We start from the raw sequence: 23,257 nt of genomic DNA on the forward strand, positions 1-23,257 counted from the left end.
AGTTCCAGGAAAGGCGCAAAGCGACACAGAGAAACCCTGTCTCAAAAACCAAAAAAAAAAAAAAAAAAAAAAAGAAAGAAATCTGCTTTTCCAGGGGACGGGGGAGCAAGCTGATTTCACAAGCATTTTACAGAGTCCAGGTGTGGGGATTTCTGCTGCTTTTTGTCGCCCCATCTTCTCTCCCCACACAAAGTCACCTCCTGGTATGGCTAGGGCAAGACAGAGCAAGGCGCTCTCCTCCCACACAGAGTTCATAGAGGACAAGAAAACCCCTCAGTAATTAGTTTCCTTGGTCTGCCCTAACAGAGGATCACCAAGTTGGTTGGCTTAAAACAGTGAAACCTGGGCTGGAGAGATGGCTCAGTGGTTCGATTCTCGGCACCCACACGGTGGCTCACAACCATCTGTGACCTTTGTCCCAGGGAATCCTGTGCCCTCTTCTGGTCTCCTTGGACACCAGACATGAACATCATGCACAGACATACATGCTGGCAAAACACGCAAATTCATAAAATTAAAAACAGTGGAAACGTACGCTCAGACTTGGAGAATCTGGAGGTCTGAAATCAAGGTGAGTGCAGAGCCACACTCCTCCCAAGGTAAGGATCCTGCCTTTCCGTCAATTCTTTGGCTTGTGGCGTGTGACACCTGCCTGTTGTCAACACGGCTGCTTTCTTGTGCACCTGTTCTGGGTCTTTATACTGTACTACGTTGGCAAGAACCAGAACCCATAGGACCAATTTAAATCCAGCACATCCTCATTTTAACTGATTATATCTGCAGAAACCTATCCCAAGCAAAGTCACACTCTCAGGTTCTGTGTAGACATGAATTTGTGTATAGGGTTACAATTCAACCTGCTTGAGTAATTACAGTAAATCATATATTTTTTAAAAATTAATGTAAAATGAGTGATTTTTATTCTGTTTTGTTTTTGAGGTAGGATTTCTCTGTGTAACAGCTCTGGCTGTTCTAGAACTTGCTTTGTAGACCAGGCTGGCCTCGATCTCACAGAGATCCGCCTGCCTCTGCGACCTGAGAATTAAAGGCATGCACTACAACTGCCCGGCTAAAATGAATGAAATGTAAAAAAATTGTTTTGCGATTTTTGCTTATGTGTATGTGTGAGGGTGTGTTGGGGGGGGGGGGAGGAGGCTATCTGAGGAGGCCGAAAGAGGGCATCAGGGCCCCTGGAACAGGAATTACAGGCAGTTGTGAGATGCCTGTGAGTGTTGTGAGTGCTGGGAACTGAATTTGGTTCTCTGCAGGAGCAGTACTCTCCAGCCCCTAATTTTGATCTTTAGCTCCATGATTAGAGTGCATGGTTAACGTTTTTTTTTGTTCTTCAAAGAAAAATCCTGAATCACCATCACACCCCTTTCCTAACTTAAGTTCTTGTGTATTTTGTGGCTTACATAGTTAAAACTTGGGTACTTGGCTTAAGAGCCCTTATTTGGGGCTTGAGAGATGGCTCAGAGGTTAAGGGCACTGGCTGTTCTTGCAGAGGCTGAGGTTCAATTCCCAGCCCCCACATGGTGGCTCACAACCATCCATTATGAGATCTGCTGCCCTCTTCTGGCCTGCAGGTATACATGCAGGCAGAGCACTGTATACATAGTAAATAAGGCTTTTTTTTTTTTTTTATTTAATGACTTTTTAAAAAAGATTTATCTGCCTCCTTCCTTCCCAAGGCAGTGTGTGCCTGTGTGTGTCCTTCCTAGGCTGTCGGTTACCCACCTCCCCTAACTCCAAGCCCTGATGCTGTGTTCAGCTTTACCAGCCACCCGGTTGGGGGCGCTACAGGGAGCCGAAGGCTGTGTTCAGCTTTACCTGATGCCCTCCCTGATGGGGGCGCTGTAGGGAGACTGGAAGGCTGTGTTCAGCTTTACCTGACGCCCTCCCTGTTGGGGGCGCTGTAGGGAGACTGGAAGGCTGTGTTCAGCTTTACCTGATGCCCTCCCTGTTGGGGGCGCTACAGGGAGCCGAAGGCTGTGTTCAGCTTTACCTGACGCCCTCCCTGTTGGGGGCGCTACAGGGAGACTGGAAGGCTGGATAGCAGAGGAGAGACCTGCTCCTTCCTGTTTGCTCCTGGGGCTTCAGGGGGCTTCCTGTTGGCTTGGCGTGTCTGTGAGGGGTCCACCAGCCCTTGTCCTCCTCAGCAGAGGCAGTTCCTTTCCCCAGCCGCTGAGTCTCCGGGAGTGTGACCCGGAGAACCAACCTCATTGTACCCCGGAGTCACCAGGCCAGTGGACAGCTGCTCTCCTCGGGTATGAGGGATCTTTTAAAACGTCTGTTCTTACACTCGGGGCCCTGCCCTGAGGTATTTTAAGTTGCTTTGTTCGTTTTGGGGGAGGGTATTTTGTTTTGTATTTTGATACAAAGTCTTATTCTGTAGCCCAGGATGGCTTCTAACTCAGAGTAATCCTGCCGCCTCTGTCTCCTAAGTGCTGGGGTTACAGGTGTGCGCCACCATACCTGGCTAAATACTTAAAATCTAATAATTCTACCTCTTCCCTGTGTTTTCTCCGGTCTGGAGTTGAGAGTTGTTCTCTGTATTATTATTATTATTATTATATTTATTTTTATTTATTTTTTATTTTTAAAGTTTCTCCAGACAGGGTTTCTCTGTGTAACTACTGTGGCTGTTCTGGAACTCACTTTGTAGACCAGGCTGGCCTCAAACTCACAGAAATCCACCTGCCTCTGCCTCCTGAGAGCTGGGATTAAAGGCATGTGCCACCACTATCCGGCTTTAGTTATCTAATTGTATATATAAAATTACATACAATATATTATATAATTGTATATGTCGTATTATATATTGTATATAATTATATATATATATATTTTAATAACCTAGCAAAAAAAACTTTAAGCCTAACTTTTTCCTTTGAGACAGGGCTTCTCTGGGTAGCCTCAGCTGTCCTGGAATTCACTCTGTAGATCAGGTGGGCCTCAAATATAGAGATCCACCTGCCTCTGCCTCCAGAGTTCAGGAGTGCTGAGATTAAAGGTGTGCGTCACCACTGCCTGGCTGCCTAATTTTAACTTTAAGTGTATTAGATTTTTTTTTTAAATTTTTATTTAAGGGGCTGGAGAGATGGCTCAGAGGTTAAGAGCACTGCCTGCTCTTCCAGAGGTCCTGAGTTCAATTCCCAGCAACCACATGGTGGCTCACAACCATCTGTAATGAGATCTGGTGCCCTCTTCTGGCTTGCAGGGATATGTGTGACAGAACACTGTATACATAATAAATAAATAAATCTTTAAAAAAAATTTTTTTTTATTTAGGCAGTGTTTTACTGTATGGCCCAGGCTATCCTTGAACTTACGTGTGTGGTTTTTTGTTGTTCTTGTTTGTATTAAGCACCTGATTGCTAGGATTACTGGCGTGCCACCACCATGCCTTTCTTTCTTTTTTTTTTTTTTTTTTTTTTTTTTTTTTTTTTTTTTTTGGTTTTTCGAGACAGGGTTTCTCTGCATAGCTTTGCGCCTTTCCTGGAACTCACTCTGTAGCCCAGGCTGGCCTCGAACTCACAGAGATCTGCCTGGCTCTGCCTCCTGAGTACTGGGATTAAAGGCGTGCGCCACCACTGCCTGACCCTCCCTGTTATTTTGAATAACTGCATTTTGTGGTGTAGTCTTCTTTTACTCAAGGTATTTGTTATTTGGGTCTTCTCGGTCTTTTAGTAGGGCCACGGAGATGACTCTGGATAAGGATGCTTGCTGCCACACCTGATAACCTGTGAGAACTGACTCCTTCCCATTATCCCCTGACCGCCACACATAGATAAATGTGCTAAAAACTTGGTGGTGTATTTAAAATCTAGGATACGTTTCAGGGCTAGGATCTGGTTTTACTTTATTGGCAAGCTGTCCTGTTAGACTTTACTGTTTCAGGATGCTGGTCTTCCTGCGCACAGGTAAGTAGTCAGTGTGAAACAGCCTCTGTCAGTCACGGGCGATAGCACTGCTTTCCAGAGTGGATGAAGGCATGCAGAGGGCCCGCTGGAAAGGCTGCGACTTGGAAAGCATCATTATCTGGACAGGGTTTGAAGTCAGGCGGCCTGTTGGCCCCTGCATCTCCGTTATGTCTTTACTGGACAAGTTGATCACCCTTTAAAGCTGGTCATTTTTTTTTTTTTTTTTGGTTTTTCGAGACAGGGTTTCTCCGTGTAGCTTTGCGCCTTTCCTGGAGCTCACTTGGTAGCCCAGGCTGGCCTCGAACTCACAGAGATCCACCTGGCTCTGCCTCCCGAGTGCTGGGATTAAAGGCGTGCGCCACCAACGCCCGGCTTAAAGCTGGTCATTTTAGTGCATCCTGTGGGTGTGGCGGACCCAAGCTTCCACTTTCAGTAGCCTGAGACTGTAGGAGGCTCTTTAGGGTCCTGGAGAATAAAGAGAATGGGAGAAAAATATAGACGAGGGGAGGAAGTGCTTCTTGGGTGACTGTTGGGTATCTTGGCTGTGTGATAAATTTTCCCAGTGCACAACAGCTTAGAACAACAAAGCAGTTTCTCACTCGGATTCTTGCTTGGGGGGGGGGGGGGGCGGGACCTAGAAACGCCTTAGCTCCAAGGTTCTGGTTCAGGTACTCTCACAGGACTGCACTCTCTGATGGCCCGTCTGCAGCTGAAGGATCAGTTTCAGAGCTAGCTCATGCACCTCCTGTTTCTCACCACAGGGGTAGGCGTCCCCATAGGCAGTGGGTATCTTCACATTGAAGTAGCTGCTTCCCTCACAGTGAATGACACCGTGAGGCAGAAAAAAACGCGGCATTATCCATAGTCCAACTTCGGAAGTGAGGCGGTAGCTCACTGACCCCACAGCTCAGCTGTGACGTGATGGAGAGGCCACGCGCAAGAGTCGTAATCAGTGGAATTACTGGAACCATCTTTTTTTGTTTTTGAGACAGGGTCTCATGTAGTCCAGGCTAGGCCTAAATGCTGGGATTACAGGTGATCACCACCATGCCCAGCTCTCTGGGAACCGTCCTCAAAGTGGCTCCCCTGGTGACTTCCGTGCCTTCCTTCTCTGAAGACATTCTTGTGACGCTGCTCAAGGCCAGGCTTGGAGAGCCAGCTGGAGATTCGGTTTGTGAAGACTGGGAATGTGTTGAGGAACTACATAGAGGACTTTAGTTAGGGGGCTGTGGGGAGCACTGCTCTGGCAGAGGACTCAGGTTCAGTTCCCAGCACCCATGTTGGGCAGCTCACAACCTTCTGTAACTCTAGCTCCAGGGGCTCTGACTCTCGGCCTCCATGGGCACCTGCACTCATACATATATATCCATTCCCCCCATGCACCTAATTAAAAACAAATTTAAAAATAATTTGAGTCAGACCCAATAATAATATCTATTCCCTCAACACTGAAGAGTATAGTGGGAACATGGATCTGTTTGGAGATATAGATGACATTTCTTCAGACAGCGATGTGGACCAGCGAACACCTGTCCCAAGACAGCCTGATGTGAGTACAGTCACCAGACACCACGGATGACGGGGTTGAAAGCTGGGAGGGAAAGTTCAGAAGAGGCTTATTCGAGCTTTGTCTCTCATGTTGAGGGGGGCGATCACAGAGGACTAACCGTGTGGTGACATTCTTAGCTGAACTGGGCCTCTGGGGAAATAATTAGAAGGCACAGGAGGAATCATTAGAATGAGAGACTCTTGACACGAGAGCCTTTGATTTAAAAGGTCTTTCTTATCCACACCTGTGCTGTGCTGTATGGGCAATGTTGATCATCTTTTCTGATTTTAGTAGTTCCTTAGCAGTGAAGGATTGAATTCCTTATACTCCTTGAATGCCATGCAAAATAGAAAATTACTATGCCAACGAAATTCATCTTTCTAGTAATGCAGGATAATGTATCTTATTCCCCATGGCATTTTTTTCCTTTGTGGGTGGGGTTGGGGTGAGGTTTGGGGGAGAGACTTGGATGAAGGAATGGCTGACTACCCCTGAAGTGGTGTCTGACTTAACTTCCTTTCAAACCTGTGTCTGCCCGACGCAGAGCACAGCCGGAATGTTTCTCCTGTCTCTTCATGTTCTCCCATTCTGATCCCACCCTTAGGGCGGCCGCAGAGTGCCTCAGAACCAGCATGTGGAACGGCGTGTTTCTGAAACCAGAATAAAAATAGAAATTCCCAGCATCAACTCTGACTTAGGGAATGAATTGTATTTTGTTAAACTACCTAGATTCCTCAGGATAGAACCCAAGTAAGAGAACTGAAAAAAACGTTCAAGGGATTGAAAAAAACAAACTTTAAAACGTTAATTAACTGTTAAGAGTTGGCCAATCATAAGATGAATGGTTTCTTCTCATGTGACTGAAAACAAGAGAAGGCTAAGTTACTGTAGAGAATTAGGATGCTGGCTGTCTTCCTAGCCATTGATACTCCGCTGCATATGAACAGATGGCATGTGACGTGTCACTGATGTAAAGCTGAAAATACGGAATATGAGAGAGAGAGAGGTCACGGTAAACGACACTGAATCTGGACCAGACAGCGACTTTGCCAAAAAATAGTATTGGCTGTTCTTAACTCCATGGGGGAAATTTTAGTCCCTAAGATAAACAGAGGTTTCAATTTGTTAATTTTTATTTATTTATTCTTTAAAAATATAAAAATGCCAGCCGGGCGGTGGTGGCGCACGCCTTTAATCCCAGCACTCGGGAAGCAGAGCCAGGCAGACCTCTGTGAGTTTGAGGCCAGCCTGGACTGCCAAGTGAGTTCCAGGAAAGGCACAAAGCTACACAGAGAAACCCTGTCTCGAAAAACCAAATATATATATATAAATGCCATGCCAAGATATTGGCTAATTAAGCTAAGGGACTTTTTTTCCTGGCTGTCCTGGAACTCCATACACAGACTAAGCTGGCCTTGAGATCCCCCTGCCTCTGCTTCCCGAGTGCTGGGATTAAAGGAGTATACCACGATGCCTGGCTCAAGGGACACATTTGAAGCCGTTCATTGGGTTTACAGCCCTTCACACAGCACTGAGGTCTTGGTTTTTTTGAATATGGGTGGGTCAGGTATTATTATCTGTGCTTTCTAAGATGTGTTTCCTCAAAGAGGGTTTTAAATTTTGAGCCCTGTTTGGATTTTGTTCAGGAAGTTTGTTTTAAAAAGAAGTTTCAAGAAAGTAGCCATTGGCATACTTGCTGAAGGTTCTCATGAAGTTCCTTGTTGGCTGTGATGCATGTGGTAGAGATGGTTGGTTTGTAGTGTCAATCAGTCACTAATTATGACTAATATGGCATCAATTTTTAGACCTTTCGATCCTCAGCTGTATGAAGATGAACTTGAGGATGAGAAAGTGCTTTATGAGGCAGACAAAACCAGGCTGAAATTGAAGGTATTGTCCTGTTTCCTAACCCTTTTTTCTTCTAGTGCCCCTCGCCTCAGCCTTCTGAGTAGCTGTGGCCACAGGTTAAGTTCTTCCTCACATTTTTTTTTCTTTTAGATTTACTTAATTCATGTGTGTGAGTGTTTTGGCTGCATGTATGTGTAGGTACACCATGTGTGTGCCTGGTACCTGCAGAGGTTGGAAGAGGGCACCGAATCCTCTGGAACTGGAAGGTATGGATGGTTGTGAGCCACTCTGTGAATGCTGGGAACCTGGATCCCCTGAAAGAGCAACAGGTGTTCTTAACCACGAGTCGCCTCTCCAGCCCCTGGAGTTTTTTCCTTAGACAGTAAACACAGGGATGATAACAGGAGACCCGAGCTTGAGAATGTTCTTAACGTTTCCTGCTTACTCAACAAATAACTCTAGAACATGGAAGTAAATGGCCTTTCTGGATATTTAGGGGAGTAAGCACATACCTTTTCTCTCTCCTCTAGAATTGACACCTTTCAAATGTTTTCAGTTTTTATTTTTCGTTTCTTTGAGACAGGGTTTCTTGTGCAGCCCTGGTTGTCCTGGAACTCACTCTGTGTAGACCAGTCTGGCCTCGAACTCAGAGATCTGCCTGTCTCTGCCTCCAGAGTGCTGGGATTAAAGGCGTGTGCCACTAGCCCAGTCTCAATTTCAAGTTTTAACTGAACTAAAGGGAGAAACTGTTGAAAATCACTAGCTTCCCTCAGATCAACAATGCTGTAAGGTGTACAGGCCTGTCTCCACACTTCCTCCCAGCAGCCTCCCACCACAGAAGTGTCTGGTCATGGAGACTTACTTTGTGCACAGAAGCAGACCTTGCCATCAGGGGACTTCTCTCGAGAATACCTGGGATGACAAGTACTACCATTGTTCATGTAGGGATAGTGCCTTTCCAAAGGGTGGGATGGTCCATTTTTAGTAGTCTTTTGTGACTTGGGGTTTTCTATTTCATGAGTTAATTTGGACTCAAACAGAACTAAGTATAGGTCTCAGATTTTAATTTTCTGCTAATTGTTTGTTTGTGTGTGTGTGTGTGTGTGTGTGTGTGTGTGTGCATGTGTGTGTGTGTTTATCTGTGTAGGTACACCGTGTGTGTGGATACCTTCAGAAGAGGGTGTCAGTTTCCCTAGAGCTGGAGTTATAGGTGGTTGTGAGCTGCCCAGCATGGTGCTGGGAACTGAACATGGGTCCTCTGAAAAAACAGCAAATACTCTTAACTGCTAAGCCATGTCTCTAGCTCCTAGTTATTTAGTATTTAAAACAACTTAAAATGACATGTCTAGATCTTATCTCATTAGACACCTCTTTTTTTTGTTTTGTTTTGGTTTTTTGAAACAGGGTTTCTCGGTGTAGTTTTGGTGCCTGTCCTGGATCTTGCTCTGTAGCCCAGGCTGGCCTTGAACTCACAGAGATCCGCCTGGCTCTACCTCCCAAGTGCTGGCATTAAAGGCATGCATCACCACCACTTGGCTCATTAGACACTTGTTCTTTAAGAAATTTATATTTATTTGTGTGTGCAAGAGCATGCACATGCATGTGCACATGGGTCAAAAAACAATGTGCAGAAGTCTTCTCCTCACACTCTGTGGGTCCTGGGGATTCAACTCAGGTAGTCAGTCGTGAGCCATGTCACTGGCCCTAAGAGACACCTGTTTTTTTTTGGAAAAGGAGGGATTTCTTTTATTTTATCTTCCCTTCAATCCTCTCAGGCCCCTTCCCCTTTCCCCCAGATCCACTCCTCCTCCATTTTCCTTCCAAAACAAGAGAGAGAGCAGGCCTCCCAGGGATATCAACCAAACATGGCATAATAAGTTAAAATAAGACCAGGCTTCATATCAAGGCTGGATGAGGCATCCCAGTAGGAGGAAAAGGGTCCCAAGAGCAGGCAGAAGAGTCAGAGACACCAACTCCCACTGTTGGGAGTCCCACAGGAACACGAAGCTACAGAACCATAACATATACAGAACACCTAGCTCAGACCCGTATAGGGACTGTATCTGTCACTTCAGTCTGAGTCCCTGGGAAGCCTGCTTAGTTGATTCTGTAGACCATATTCCCTAAGAAACATTTTAAAAGGTTTTGTTTTGTTTTATTTTGTTTTCATTGCACTCATAGTCCTTCAACAGTGTGTGTGTGTGTGTGTGTGTGTGTGTGTGTGTGTGTGTGTGTGTGTGTAACAGTGCTGGGAATAGAACTGGGGGGGCCTCATAGGTGCCAGGCAAGTGCTCTGCCACTATGTTACACCCTCAGCTGAGGTGTCAGTTTCAGCCACTTACCGTGTATGGACTAACCTCTTCTTTCCTGAGGAGCTAGGTCTTAGCTGTGGCTACAGGCTGCATCCCGTTTAACCTCTCTTGCCACCGCTCTGACCTGGGCCTCGTTAGCCTAACCAACAAGCCCAGACACCTGCTGCAAATCGGTGGCGGGGCTGCTGAGTCAGCCGTTTTCTTTCCACCCACCCATTCTTGGCATACGGTTATGAATCATTTGAGGAACCAAGAAACAAATGGCTAGTTAAATTGATTGTCTGATACCTTTTCTTTCGAACCAGGTGGAAAATACTATCCGCTGGAGGGTAGGCCGGGATGAAGAAGGATATAGAGTTAAAGAGAGCAATGCTCGAATAGTCAAGTGGTCTGATGGAAGGTGAGTGTTGGAACGCCTGGGGTGTGGGGGGCTGGATCAGTCAGAATTTCCTGTGGAGGACTTTACTGAGAAAACCTGGGCTGCTGTCATTACCCCGGAAACCTGAGAGAGCTAAGCAGAGTTAAGGCCTTCCAGCTGGGCCAGTGGGAGAGCTTGGATGTGGCTCGGTGCGATCAGATCCCTTTTATCTGTCTTGTTGGCTGAAAGCCTACCCTTTGAAACATCAGGGTGATTTGAAATAACCTTCTTTGGCAGTGCTGGGGATCAAACCCAGTGCTTCATGGGCACCTGGCAAGTGGTCTACCAACTGAGCTTATAGCCCCTAAATTGAAACTATTTGAGAACTCAATTCAGTTTGCTAATTAAAAGATACAGATTGAGAGACATTGTAAGACAATTCTATTTCAAGCTGAAAAGTCTGTTTTACCACTTTTTGCTCTAAAGTGCGTATTATTAGTTACTTTTCTATTGTTCTGATAAAACACCATGACCAAGGCAACTTACAGAAGAAGGAGTTCATTTGGACTTACAGTCCCAAAGGCATAAGAGTCCATCATGGAAACTGGCAACAGGAAGCAGGCATGGTCGTACGAACAGCTAAGAGCTCACATCTCTCAAGCCAGGCAGGAAGCAGACAGCTGGCTAACTGGGTCTGGGGCTTTGAAACCTCAGAACCCACCCCCAGTGACATACTTCCTCTAGCAAGGCCACACCTACCCAGGCAGCCACAACAGGAAACTAAGTATTCAAACGTCAGAACATTGAGGGAGGGAGACATGCTCATTCAAACCACCACAAAGAGTCCTGATTTCAGTTTTAAGACAGGGTCTCAGCTGGGTGGTGGTGGCGTATGTCTTTAATTCCAGCACTTGGGAGGCAGAGGCAGGTGGATCTCTGTGAGTTCGAGGCCAGCCTGGTCTATAAAGTGAATTCCAAGACCTCCAGGGCTACACAGTGAAACCCTGAAAAACTAAACAACAAAAAGACAGGGTCTCACCTGGTGTGGTGGCGCACACCTTTGATCCAGCACTGGGGAGGCAGAGGCAGGCGGATCTCTGTAAATTTGTAGCCAGCCTGGCTTACATAGCCAGTTCCAGGCCAACCAAGGCTACACAGTGAGACCTTGCCTCAAACAAACAAACCAAAGCCAGGGTTTCACAGCCCATCCTGGCCCAGATCCTCATGCTCCACCTCCCCTGCAGGGTTACAGGCAGACACGTCCACACCCAGTGTGGAAGGAAGCTATTGAGAGCATCTTTTTTTTTTTTTTAATTCTATATGAGGTCAGGATCCTGTGCTAATCACTAAGCATCCTAATACCCCAATTATCTCCCCTCTCCAGCATGTCCCTGCATTTAGGCAGTGAAGTGTTTGATATCTACAAAGCTCCACTGCAAGACAACCTCAACCAGCTGTTCATACGGGAGGACACTGGTCTCCGGGGACAAGCCGTCTTCAAGTCCAGACTTAGCTTTAGGTAACTTTCTCTATACGCGCCTTGCTACCTGCCATGGAAGAGCAAAGCTGAGCCGTGACACAGAGAGCCTGACCCTTCTGACTGACGTCACTCCAGAGTGCAGCTCACGGGCCACCGTGTCTGCTTCCAAGATGAGTTTTTAAAGTTAACTATCAGTTTCTCGGGGAACCAGCTCATGCTATAAACACTTACAAGAGATGGGTCCATGGCTTCTCAATGGCCAGGGCACTTGCAAAAAAACTCGCCATGGTAGCTTGCTGCTTGATCTGTCCTTAACCAGCTAGTGAAACTAACCCAAGAAAGCTAAACTGTCGTCAGAATGTGGTGCTGGTGTGTGCTCACGGCAGGTGTGACCAAAGCAGTTGTAGCCTGTGCCTGCTCGAGACCCGGGGCCAGCTTTAGTGCTATGGCCCGTCCTCCTAAGGACATACCTGTGACTAGGATCCAGCTTTCCTTGAGAGGTACAGCCTTTACCATGGCAGTGACACATGGTTCCTTTTTAGATGCTGAAGTATTTTAAAATCAGACTGTGGTCATTGTAGATGAATTTCTAAACAGCCTTATTAAATAAGAAACACAGAGCCAAATACAGGGGTGAAAGCTGTAGAGATCAGAGAAATAGGAATAGCCACCAGCTAACCTTAGCTCACCACCCCGCTGTAGCTTCCCAAGAGAACATCGAACATCTTCCTGTCTAACCTGCACCTTTATTGCCTTGATGGTCTGCCTTCTCATAGGCTTTTAGCCCAGCTACCTCACTTCCTCATCACTGCCTATCTATACAGACCTCCAGGTCTCTATGGTTGGTACTGGGATTAAAGGCAAGTGTCACCACACTTGGCTCTGTCCTTGAACACACAGAGACTCTGCCTACCATGTGATCAGATTAAGGGCATGTGCTACCACAGCCTGATTTTTGTTTATGGCTGGTTATCTATGTCCTCTGATCTCCAGGCAAACTTTATTTATTAACATACCAATAAAATATCACCACATTTCAGCACAAATAAAAATATCACCATAGGTCATGGTTGCTCAACTTTGTAAATTAAAACAATTATAAACTTAAAATAAGGGACTACGGGGGTGTATATTATTGGTAACCGTGTTGGTTTTTTTTTTTAATGACTGCAACAACTGCAAGGGTATATATATATAGGCTTGAGGGTCTCACCAATTTGCAGTTTCCTTGGCTATAAGATGTATGTCACAGGGTGTTGTGTTAAATAGCACACAAACCTTGCACAGTTAGTGCTCACCTTCCCACTGATGAACGTTTCTAGAAGCGTCCTGAAACGTGTGCAGTTCTTAGTTTTTGCTTCCTAACCTTGCTCCGAGCACTGCCCTGGGGTAGCATATGACTGCTTGGCACAATTTCTTTCCTTAGGTCCTTTCTTTCCGTCTTTGGGACCCAGTTACAAGCTGTCTTGCTATACTCAGGAAGGCACTTACTGTTTGGGACAGTACAGCTGTGTAACCCAGGCTGGCTTTGAACTCACTCACTATTCATCTTCACCTCAAGCTTGCAGTCCTCCTGGCCTTTGCCTGAGTGATGTGATTATAGGTGGCTTCCATGCTGAGACTCTTGTCTCGTCCTGAGCTTTTGAGGACCCTCATGCCATTGTGGCTCACTTTCTGTTTGAGACAGGATCGCACACTTGGCCACCTACTTTTTATTTTTTTATTATTACTATTATTATTATTTTTGGTTTTTCGAAACAGGGTTTCTCTGTGTAGCTTTGCGCCTTTCCTGGAACTCGCTTTGGAGACCAGGCTGGCCTTGAACTCACAGAAATTCGCTTGCCTCTGCCTCCTGAGTGCTGGGATTAAAGGCATGCGCCACCACCGCCCAGCATGCCACCTGCTTTTTAAAATCATTCTCCTACTTTTCTTGGGTGGCAGGAACATCTTTTAGTTCTCAAAATGTTCCTGCTAGGGCATGCTCCACCCTCCTGAATCTGAGATTTCATGACCCTTGTCTGTGATTGTAGTTGGGCGTATTCTTTGTAAAAAGCACTTGATCTGGCCACCTGCCTCTCCCCTTGCACTCTGGGTCAGTCCACTTCCCTTTCCCTGAGTGGTGAACACAGGGGAACTGTGGTCCTGCCTCCTCACTCTGCCCACGTGTGAGGTCAATACCCATGGGCGGTTTGGTTGTTCTCGATCAAAGTGAGACAGATATTTCCTGTTCATTTCCTGGCAGACCTCACTGTACAGACAGTGCCACATATAAAAAGATGACCCTGTCATCTGGGAGCAGAAGTTCAAAGACACAGATTAGAATCTTACCGATGGCTGGTCGTGACCCTGAGTGGCCACGCACAGATTTGATTCAGGTATGTCTGGTAAGCTTTATGTTGGGACCTTTTGTACATGAAGAGCTGTTTTTTTCTGAAGTTAAAAAAAATTAAAAAGTTCTTTGGGTACAGCTGAGAAGCAGAATGCTTTGTCTTGCATGTGTAATGCCTTGGCTTTGATTTCTGGGTACCACAGGGAGAAAAAAAGAAAATAGGAAGGCCTTAAGAACCTTTCCGAATTGACACTGGCTCAGCTTTTCTCATTCCAAAGTGTGGCATGCTGGGTGGGCAGTTCTAAGAAATTGGCAGTTTCCTCAGCCTGTTGGCAGAAGCTGGGTTAATAGGATTTGTATTGTGAGTTCGAGGCCAGCCTGGTCTATAGAGCGAGATCCAGGACAGGCACCAAACCTACACGGAAAAACCCTGTCTCAACGCGCCCCCCCAAAAAATATATGTGTGTGTGTATAATCATGTTATATTATTTATATTATTTGCATTGAAGGCTGCAGTAGGAATGTCCCGGAAGCTTAGAAGCTTGGTGGAGCCTCAGCAGGTCAGGATCTGCAGCTCAGGCATGAGCACAGCCAGCTTTGACGGCTGCAGAGGGTCATTTCAGAGAGGGTTTCTCAGGCTGGCCACTTCTGAGCTGTGAGTGGCATCAGCAGAGGATGCACACAGCTCGCAGGGGCGTGCCTGTGCTAGCTTTGACCAGGACGGTCCAGGGGCCTCTCCTGCATTCTCACTCGTGTGCCCTTTACCCCACCAGACCATCTGCCGTGTGGGCCTCCAGCAACGCAGGGCAGGGCTGCGCACTGGAGACACAGGGCATCAAACCGCTTTAAAAACGGGTTTGAACGGGCACGAAGGAGCTCCATTTTCCCTCTCCCTCCTCCCCTGTTCTGCTGGAGAAACTTCCACCATATTACATAGGTGTGGTGTACCAGCTGCCACCTTAGTGACCCAGGGTACTCTTGAGTAAGGAGAAGTGAGAAAAATTAGGTAGAAAGAGAGACCTAGATGACGAGAGGAAAGAGAAAACACAGGACAGCCTTGGGAGGTCCTGGGTCTGAACCCACCAGCCTTGAACTTTATTCCAAAGGGCTTTTTATGACAATGCCCAAGGGAGGAGCAAAGACCTCCCCCTTGGGAGATACAGTCAAGTGTAGACCCTAACAAATACCTGCACTCAGGCCTGTGGTCCAGTCATCCTCTTTATGGGCAAAGCTACCAGGGAACCTAGATGGGCTCCAACACATAGGCTTGTCTTGGACTCCAGGTTTAAGATGTCTTCCTGCCTCAGTCTCCACTACAGGTTCATGCTACCCATCCTGCTGGAAGTACTTCATTTCTTTAAGTTGAAAGTTTGCTTTTTTTTTTTTTTTTTTACAGAAAAAAGAACGCTCGAGGGTGTCTACTCCACGGAAGAGGAAGAAGCAGCCAGCTCCAAGTTCCACCATCCAGCAGCCTGACGGTGATGACAAGGAAGAGAAGGAAGGAGAAGAGGGGGAAGACAAGGCCTCCGGACTAGTTACCATTAAAAACCATTACCGGGGAGCAGTCCACGGTAAGTCAGTATCAGTGTCAGATCTCATTTTAGTAGGCAGGGCCTAGTTTTGCTCTGGTGGGATCTTCCTCTTGCTCACATTATTTACATAAGATTGTGGAACACCCCCCCCCCTTCCCGTTTTGCTTTGGTTAGGGCTACTCACCCATAGAAAAGGTTAATTGAAAACAAGACATCTCCAGAAACCACAACACCTGTTTTACACTTGGTATGTGTACCTGTGGAGGGAAATGTATATATTAGCACAATTAAGAACTCAGTATTTGGGGGCTGGAGAGGTGGCTTAGCAGTTAAGAGCACTGACTGCTTTTCTAGGGAACCTGGGTTCAATTCCCACCACCCACCTAGCAGCTCACAACTGTCTGTAACTCCAAGATCTGATGCCCTCACACAGATATACATGCGGGCAGAATACCAATGCACATAAAAAAACCTAAGTATTTAAACCTCATTATCTTTAAAGATATTATGAACAACTGGACAAGGTGGCAGAAGCTTGAATTAGTACTCTGGAGGCTGAGGCAGGAGAGTTTGAGTTGGAGGCCAGCTTGGGCTGCTACTTGACAAGTTCCAGGCTAGCCAACAGAGATCTGCCTCAAAAACAAAACAAAAACAAATGAAAACCCCACAACAATGTGCTTATACGGCTTTGGGGTACCAAATAGTGCTCAACCTGAGAATATCTCAAGCTGTCTGTCATTCAGCTCATGTGAAAGTTACATTTATTGAAACTTTAAAAAAAAAAAGCCAATATCTTATTTATTTCTTGCATAGTATGAGTGACAGTATTCAGCAAAAGTAAAACTCAGGAGTAAGTCGTCTTCTTTGAAGGCTGTTGTGGGAAAATCCAGCTTGAAGAGCCTAGCAGAACCTGCTGAGAGCAATGAGGCCAGCCAGCCAGTGAGGACTGCAGGAGGCAGTTTATTGGGGACACTGTCAGGTTTCTGCCGCCACCCCAGCTGCATGACCGCGGGCGCGCGTGAGCGCGCAGCATGGTCACGCAGTCAGCGCATGCGTGGCGTAGCTCCTAAGCCTACCTGCACATGTGCATGGGAATCCTTAAAAAGTCGGATATAGACCCCCCTCCCCTCCCCCCTGCCCTCCCTCCCCTCCCCCTTTCTGCTCTTTGCATGTGCTTCTTCCCCAAGCCTAGTTCTTTTGCCCCCCCCCCCCAATAAAGCTCTGATACTGGGTTTTGTCGTGTCTCATGACCTTTTTGCCGGGTAACCAGCGCCGCTTACCATTTTTAAAACAACAGACACAGCAGCAGTTATGGTCACAGATGGCAGCAAGGGTAAGAGGGCGGGAACTTATATAGCAGTCCAGACAGCGCGGCCTTTCACTCAGAGCAGGAAGCACCTAACTAGGAATGAATACGGAAGGTGTCATCACGTGCCTGGCACTGATGGTGCCGGGTCTGTACGGAAGGCTCCACAGCCATTTGAACGGCTGTATGCACCTATAGTGTGCTGGAACGTGGCAGCGAAGGCAGGCAATCCCCGTCGTTACAACTCAAGATGGCTACAGGCAGGCAAAGGTGGGTCCCTCCAGAGGTCAACCCCCTCCCTAAAAATCCCTTTGCTTTCAGAGGAACAAGCCCTGTCCTCCTCAGACGGCGATGGTGATGAAGGAGCTGAAGAAGATAAGGCCGGAAGATTACTTAAAGCAAAGAAACTCGTGAGTGACGCGAGAGAGCTCCATTGATTCGGTTCTAGGGGGACCTCGGATCCAGAGCCCGCGCACAGATCAGGAGCACGGCTCACTGACACTCAGTGAGACAAGTGCAAGGAGAGCCAGAGGCTGCTGTCTGCCAGGCAGGGGTGGGGCTTGGGAGGTCACGGACACTCCTGACAGATGAAGTTTGCAAAATCACAGGCCAGGGCGAGGCACTTCAGCCACACAGAGTGGAGTATACGGCAGGGTGCCGGGCCTGAGGGCCTGAGGCGTTATGGCTCCTCGAGAGAATGGCACATGCTCAGTGCGGATAAACAGGTGCCTGCCGTGGATGGAGCAGCGATGGGGGACTACTTCAGTCTGTAGTTCTTCCCACCGAGTTTTCATTTCCCCAGAGACATCGGGAGTCACAATTCTGGGAGGGCTCCTATGCTGTCGCTCCTGGGACATTACTAATTCAGTGTCTTCTGAGTGTCACCTCACTTGCTCCAGGTTCCAGAAGCAGAGATAAGCATGGCAGCTGCATTAATGTTAAATAGTGGCTACTTGTTAATTCATATTTAATGTGCATGCACATATGTAGACCTTTCTAAACAAATCCACGTAAAACATACCTGAGCATTCTTAAAATTCAGTCTTTAAATTTTTTAATTTATGAGTGTTTTACTTGCCTGTATAACACACGCACGCACGCACGCAGTGCCTGTGGAGGCCAGAGGACGGTGTTGGAACCCCTCCACCCTCCACTGGAGTTACAGATGGTTGTGAGCTGCCATGTGGGTGCTGGGAACCGAACCTGAGTTCTCTACAAGAGCCATCTCTCTGGCCTTTAAAATCAGACTTTAAAATACTGAATTTTATAGAGGAACTGAAACAAAATAATGTATCTCCAGTAATGGGATAGAAATGCCATATTGAATGAAAAGTGTCCCTTTTCCATGACGGCCACCCAGAGAAACGCAAGTCCCAAGAGCCTAGCCGCTCAGAGACGGTGCTGGGTGAACACAAGTCTCTGGCGCAGATTTCTCCTTTCAGTTCAGAACTGCTTTGGACAAGGCTGCCAGAAATGTCTTATATGAATTTTACAACCCATCTTTCATATTTCTTCAGGAGATGAACCCTCCAGAAAGAGACCAAGGGTTGAAGAGGAAGAATGAAGTGTGAAATGAATTGTGCACTGGTGTCTATCCTATTTAAGTCCTCAGTTTCCTGTTTGTGCTGGGATTGAATCTAGGGCTTCCTGTCTGCTGAACATGCATTTTACTGCTTAGGGACAGCCCAAGCCCATTGGATATATTAAAGCAAGAATGATTGTTTTGACCCACATGAACCAATGAATGAGATGGGCCATGCAGAAACCATGTCTCCTCTCAGATGGCCACTAGTTCAGGATGAGAGTCCCACTCTGGGGACCTAACATACATACCCCTGATTGCCTTCCAAAGGCCCATCTCCAAGTCCCACCACCACTGCGTGTTAGGACTTCAGTATAGGAATTTGGGGAGGATAAACATATTGAGTCTGTAATAGGCAGGAAAGACTAGCTTGGGAATTAGTAAGCTTGATCTCTTAAAAAGGTTTATTAATAAATCAGACGAGCATACAAAGCAGTGGGCGTCACAGCGACTGCCTCATACGCATGTGCTGTTATACTTGGTTCTCATTCACGCCCCTCCCCACACCACAATAAGCCGGTTCCTGAAGGAAGATGTGATGAATGTTAGAATTCTAAAACTGAAGAGATTAAAAAAAGTCTGAATATAGGATATTTGATGAACTTTAATAGTTAATTTGTTTTGGTATACAGTATGTTTTAAATGCCTATAGTCTTCAAAAGAAACTTTTCTTTGTTATAAACTGGGTGGATAATAAACTTGTGATTTAAATGTCAGAAGATTCATTGCTTTTCTACTTACAAAGCACTTAGTGTTTTGCTTTGTTAGTATTAGAAAAACTTTATGTAATACCCAGCTTCAAAGGACAGAAAAACATGCGCTGCCATAAAGGTCTATTCAGGCTTCAAGCAAAACCAAACCAAATGTAATTCATCCACAAGACTGAACCGGAAATAAAGCGGGTACGTGAATTCACAGGGGCTTTACATTGGTGCATACTTTTTCTCCCTCTGCCTTCCAAAGGCCCATCTTCAGCACAAGGATTTGGGGAGGATACAAAGATGGAGTTCCTAACAGACAGGAAAGAGTAGCTGGGGAATCAGGAAGCTTTCTTTTTAAAGAGCTTATGGCTTTAGGTTCGTTAGCACACAAGGCAATGGGTGACCTTGGACCGGGACTCTCCTGCCTCAGGCTGTGTTGGCATTCCACCCCAGCCAGGGAAACACGTTGTAAGCAGCAATTCCTAGGCATACAAATCTAAAATCTCCAGACTACTGAATAAATGTATTGCTCAGCTGGGCAAAGTGATGCAGGTCTGCGGTTGCAGCTACTCAGGAGGCTGAGGCAGGCCTTGTTATCCCTGCACCATGAGCGCCCAGAGACCACCAGGAGTCCGAGTTCGTATGCAAAATCAAAGAGCCTTTATTGCAAGATTGAGCTGGGCTTCCTGTCTGTTCAGACACAGCGGTTGGATCAGGGAGAGCATTGAGCTCAGTTATGGCAGGGTTTTTAAGGAGTAAAGGATTCCGGGGTAGGAGAATTCCGGATTCGGATGGGGCCTGAACTCCTGATTGGGCAGGAGTGAGGTAACAGAAGTCTTGTCAAACAGGGACCGGTACTGCTGTTGCTGCAAGGAAACTGGCAACCTATATACAAGTGATGTAAGCTATCTTTCAAGTTCTAGAGCATCTAGTACTTGTCTGTCTCCATTCTGGTTGGTCCCCCGCAGGGTACAGTTTGTGGCTTTTCCTGGTTATTGTAATGGTGAGGCCTAGTCCCAGTATTGTTAGGTTAGACCTCTTCAAGCTCACTGAGTTGGAGGCCAGCCTAGGTAACATAGTGAGAACCTTAACCAAAAACTAAACAAAACCGAAAACAAACCATCATCTTTTTTTTTTTTTTTAAAGCAGAGATGAAATAAACAGTTAAAAATTGCTACATATACTAATAGGTTTTGAATCTCCAGTTGTATCAATGTAATAAGCCAATCAAGCTGAATTAATAAACCCAGGTTTAATGAACAGAGCAAAGCAATCCTGGGTGACCCTTGGAAAGGCAGGGGAAGAGTCACATGGCAAATATGGCTACCAGGCCGTAAGTAACCTGTGGGCACGGTCTTGAGCAGCCCCAGAAAGGGGCTGACTTTTGGTGGGCTTTGAGGGGACAGGTTTGGGGAGAGAGAGATGAGGGAGGGGAGTTGAGGTGGAGCTTCCACCAGAACATTCCAGACTCTTTGGGTATGTGGGTGCCAGGGGCTGAGGTGGAGCTTCCACCAGAACAGATACCAACGGAGAAACACCTAGAGGGAACTTGCTGCTGCTTGTTCGGCTGCATGACATTCAGTGAGGAGGCCATTTGCAAACCAGATCTCAATCTGCCGGCATCCAGGCCTTGGCTTTCCAGCCTTCAGAACTTGAAATTTCACACTGCATTAGGAAGAGTATTTACTAGCCACAAGAGAAGGAAACCAATGACTCCTGCTGAGGGGAAAGAGAAACTACCGATGTTTCAGTCTCTGCCTACAAGGCCGTGGTGCCTGGAATGGTGCACCCTCAAGAGCACAAGGCTGCAGTGTCCCCATGTGACAAGTGAAAGGCTACATGTGAACCTCACTACTGGGCCCTTTAAAAAGGCACACTGCTGGATAACTGGGGAAGTGGGGGTGTCAAAGCAATACACAAAAGGGTCCCATGGTGCGAAGCCAGGCACAGACATAAAGATCCACAATAACACACGGTTCTGTTCTCAGCGACCTCGGTTTGCTATGCCACCTTTGATCACTGGAGGAGGCGGATCTGAGGGCTACAGTTTTCCCCCAAACGAATCCAATCTGGAGAAACCAGGATCTTGGCAGGTGGAGATGCTCTGCCTCATACCAGAACAATTCTGTTGACCAATGCCAAGAGGAGTCAGGAGCTGAACGTGTGCTGAGGACAGAAGACAGGTCTCTGGGCTGTAACGGGCTCAACTTGACTTTGGTGGCAGGGGAGCTGTGTTCTCTGAGGTGGATACAGCTGTTGGATGATGTGGTGGTTTGAAGAGCAATGGCCCCCATAAGCTCATAGATTTGAATGCTTGGTCACCAGGGAGTGGCACTATTAGGTGTGGCCTTGTTAAGGAAGTGTGTCACTGGGGGGTGGGCTCTGAGGTTTCAGAAGCTCAAGCCAGGCCCAGTGTCTCTCTCTTCCTGCTGCCTGCAGATGCAAATATAGAACTCTCAGCCTCTTCTCCAGATCACATCTGTCCGCATGCCACCATGCTCCCCTCCACGATAATGGACTAAACCTCTGAACTGTAAGCCAGCCCCCAATTAAATGTTTTCCTTTATAGGAGTTGCTGTGGTCATGGTGTCTCATCATGACCTAGAAACCCTAAGATAGATGTCTACTACAGGAAGTAAACTCAAGCATGGATCTTATTTGTGGAACACCAAAAAAGACAGTGAGTATGCTGAACAGATCCAGAAGGTGAACAAAATGCATGCCACCCTCTGCCTCATTCAGAGGGCAGGGGCCATCAGTGCTGCAGACGCAAAGGCTAGCAGCACACACTAGAGAGTGCAGGCTGGAGGCCTTCAGCAGGAAGCCAGGCTGGCTCTGACTACGGCACTGGCGTCGGGGGCTGGAGATCTTCGGACAACTCAGTCATTCTGTAAGTGCACAGAGTGGTTCAGCCCACACAACTAGCGGCCTCGACCCAACATGGCCTCAACTATGTGCCCCGCCCCCCCCAAGACAGGGTTTCTCTGTGTACCTTTTTTTGGAGCCTGTCCTGGAACTCTATTTGTAGACCAGGCTGGCCTTGATCTCACAGAGACCCACCTGGCTTCTGTATTAATAACTGAAGTAGAGACATCTGATTATTAGGAATTGTGTAAGAACTCTGCATTGGCAGTTCTTTTCATTTTGTTTATTCAGTTGGGAGTATACATAGTCAGCTACTGAACGAGAGCAAGGAGAAAGGAAGCAGACTCTTAGAAACCGTGTCCTTGGTGCTCTTGTGAAAATGGTAATTGAGCCCTCTGGATTATGGGTTGTAATATAAAAATCCAGCTTAAAAAAAGTGGGGCCAGTGAGCTGATATGGACGTCAAGGCGCTTGTTTTGATCTCCGGGAGCCATGTAAAGGTGGAAGGAGAGAAGCAACGTCAGAGTTGTCCCTTAACCTCCACGTGTGCCTGGCATGTGTCCACATGAGCGTGCGCATGCGCACACCTTCTCAAACCTATCTGAATATAGAAACTACAGCATCTGAAAGATTTTTATGGGATTTGCTCTGTACCAAAACACTGACAATGTAGAAAAAGGAGTGAAATCTTTAAGGGTGAGGGGTTACCCTAAAGGTGTGAACTTGCATCAGTTAACAAAACAGAGCAGCTGGGCGGTGGTGGTGCATGCCTTTAATCAGCACTTGGGAGGCAGAGGAAGGCGGATCTCTTTGAGTTCAAGGCCAGCCTGGGCTACAGAGTGAGATCCAGGAAAGGTGAAAAGCTACACAGAGAAACCCTGTCTCAAGAAACCAAAACCAAAACCAAACAAAAAAAAAAAAAAAAAACAGAGCAAGTGGTATTGTAGTGTTATAGGCTACTTTCACCTGGCCTTTAAAACAGATACCTCAGGTCCAATCCTTTGCTCTTTAACTAAGGCTTTCTAAAATACATGACAAAGCAAAAACAAAAAAATATGTGGCAATGGTTAAAACAATTTACTGAGAAGTATCTTTTTCCTACCTTACCTCTAAGGTTGGCCCTTCTAAATTACAAGACTGAAAAGTGAAGTTTAAAATTAATGAAATGTGGGGCCGGAGAGGTGGCTCTGTGGTTAAGAGCACTGGCTGCTCTTCCAAAGGTTCTGAGTTCAATTCCCAGCAACCACATGGTGGCTCACAACCATCTATAATGAGATCTGGTGCCTTCTTCTGGCCTGCAGGGATATGTGCAAGCAGAACACTGTATACATAATCAATAAATCTTTAAATTTTTTTTGATTTATTTATTTATTATGTATACAGAAGAGGGCGCCAGATCTCATTACAGATGGTTGTGATCCACCATGTGGTTACTGGGAATTGAACTCAGGACCTCTGGAAGAGCAGTCGGT

General features: G+C 46.6%; 1 protein-coding gene across 1 annotated transcript; it reads left to right on the forward strand.

The window, feature by feature from the left end:
* Positions 1-1,922: 1,922 nt before the first annotated feature.
* On the forward strand, positions 1,923-18,934 carry LOC107400792 (RNA polymerase-associated protein LEO1-like). Its single transcript, XM_042281279.2, has 10 exons — positions 1,923-2,267; positions 5,378-5,472; positions 6,077-6,222; positions 7,278-7,362; positions 9,938-10,032; positions 11,375-11,509; positions 13,713-13,845; positions 15,196-15,370; positions 16,959-17,047; positions 18,155-18,934. Exons 2-10 carry the CDS (start codon positions 5,392-5,394, stop codon positions 18,206-18,208), a joined length of 993 nt encoding a protein of 330 aa, XP_042137213.1. The 5' UTR covers positions 1,923-2,267; positions 5,378-5,391; the 3' UTR covers positions 18,209-18,934.
* The last annotated feature ends 4,323 nt before the right edge of the window (positions 18,935-23,257 follow it).

The sequence above is a fragment of the Peromyscus maniculatus genome, chromosome 7, assembly GCF_049852395.1.
Source record: "Peromyscus maniculatus bairdii isolate BWxNUB_F1_BW_parent chromosome 7, HU_Pman_BW_mat_3.1, whole genome shotgun sequence".
NCBI lineage: Eukaryota > Metazoa > Chordata > Mammalia > Rodentia > Cricetidae > Peromyscus > Peromyscus maniculatus.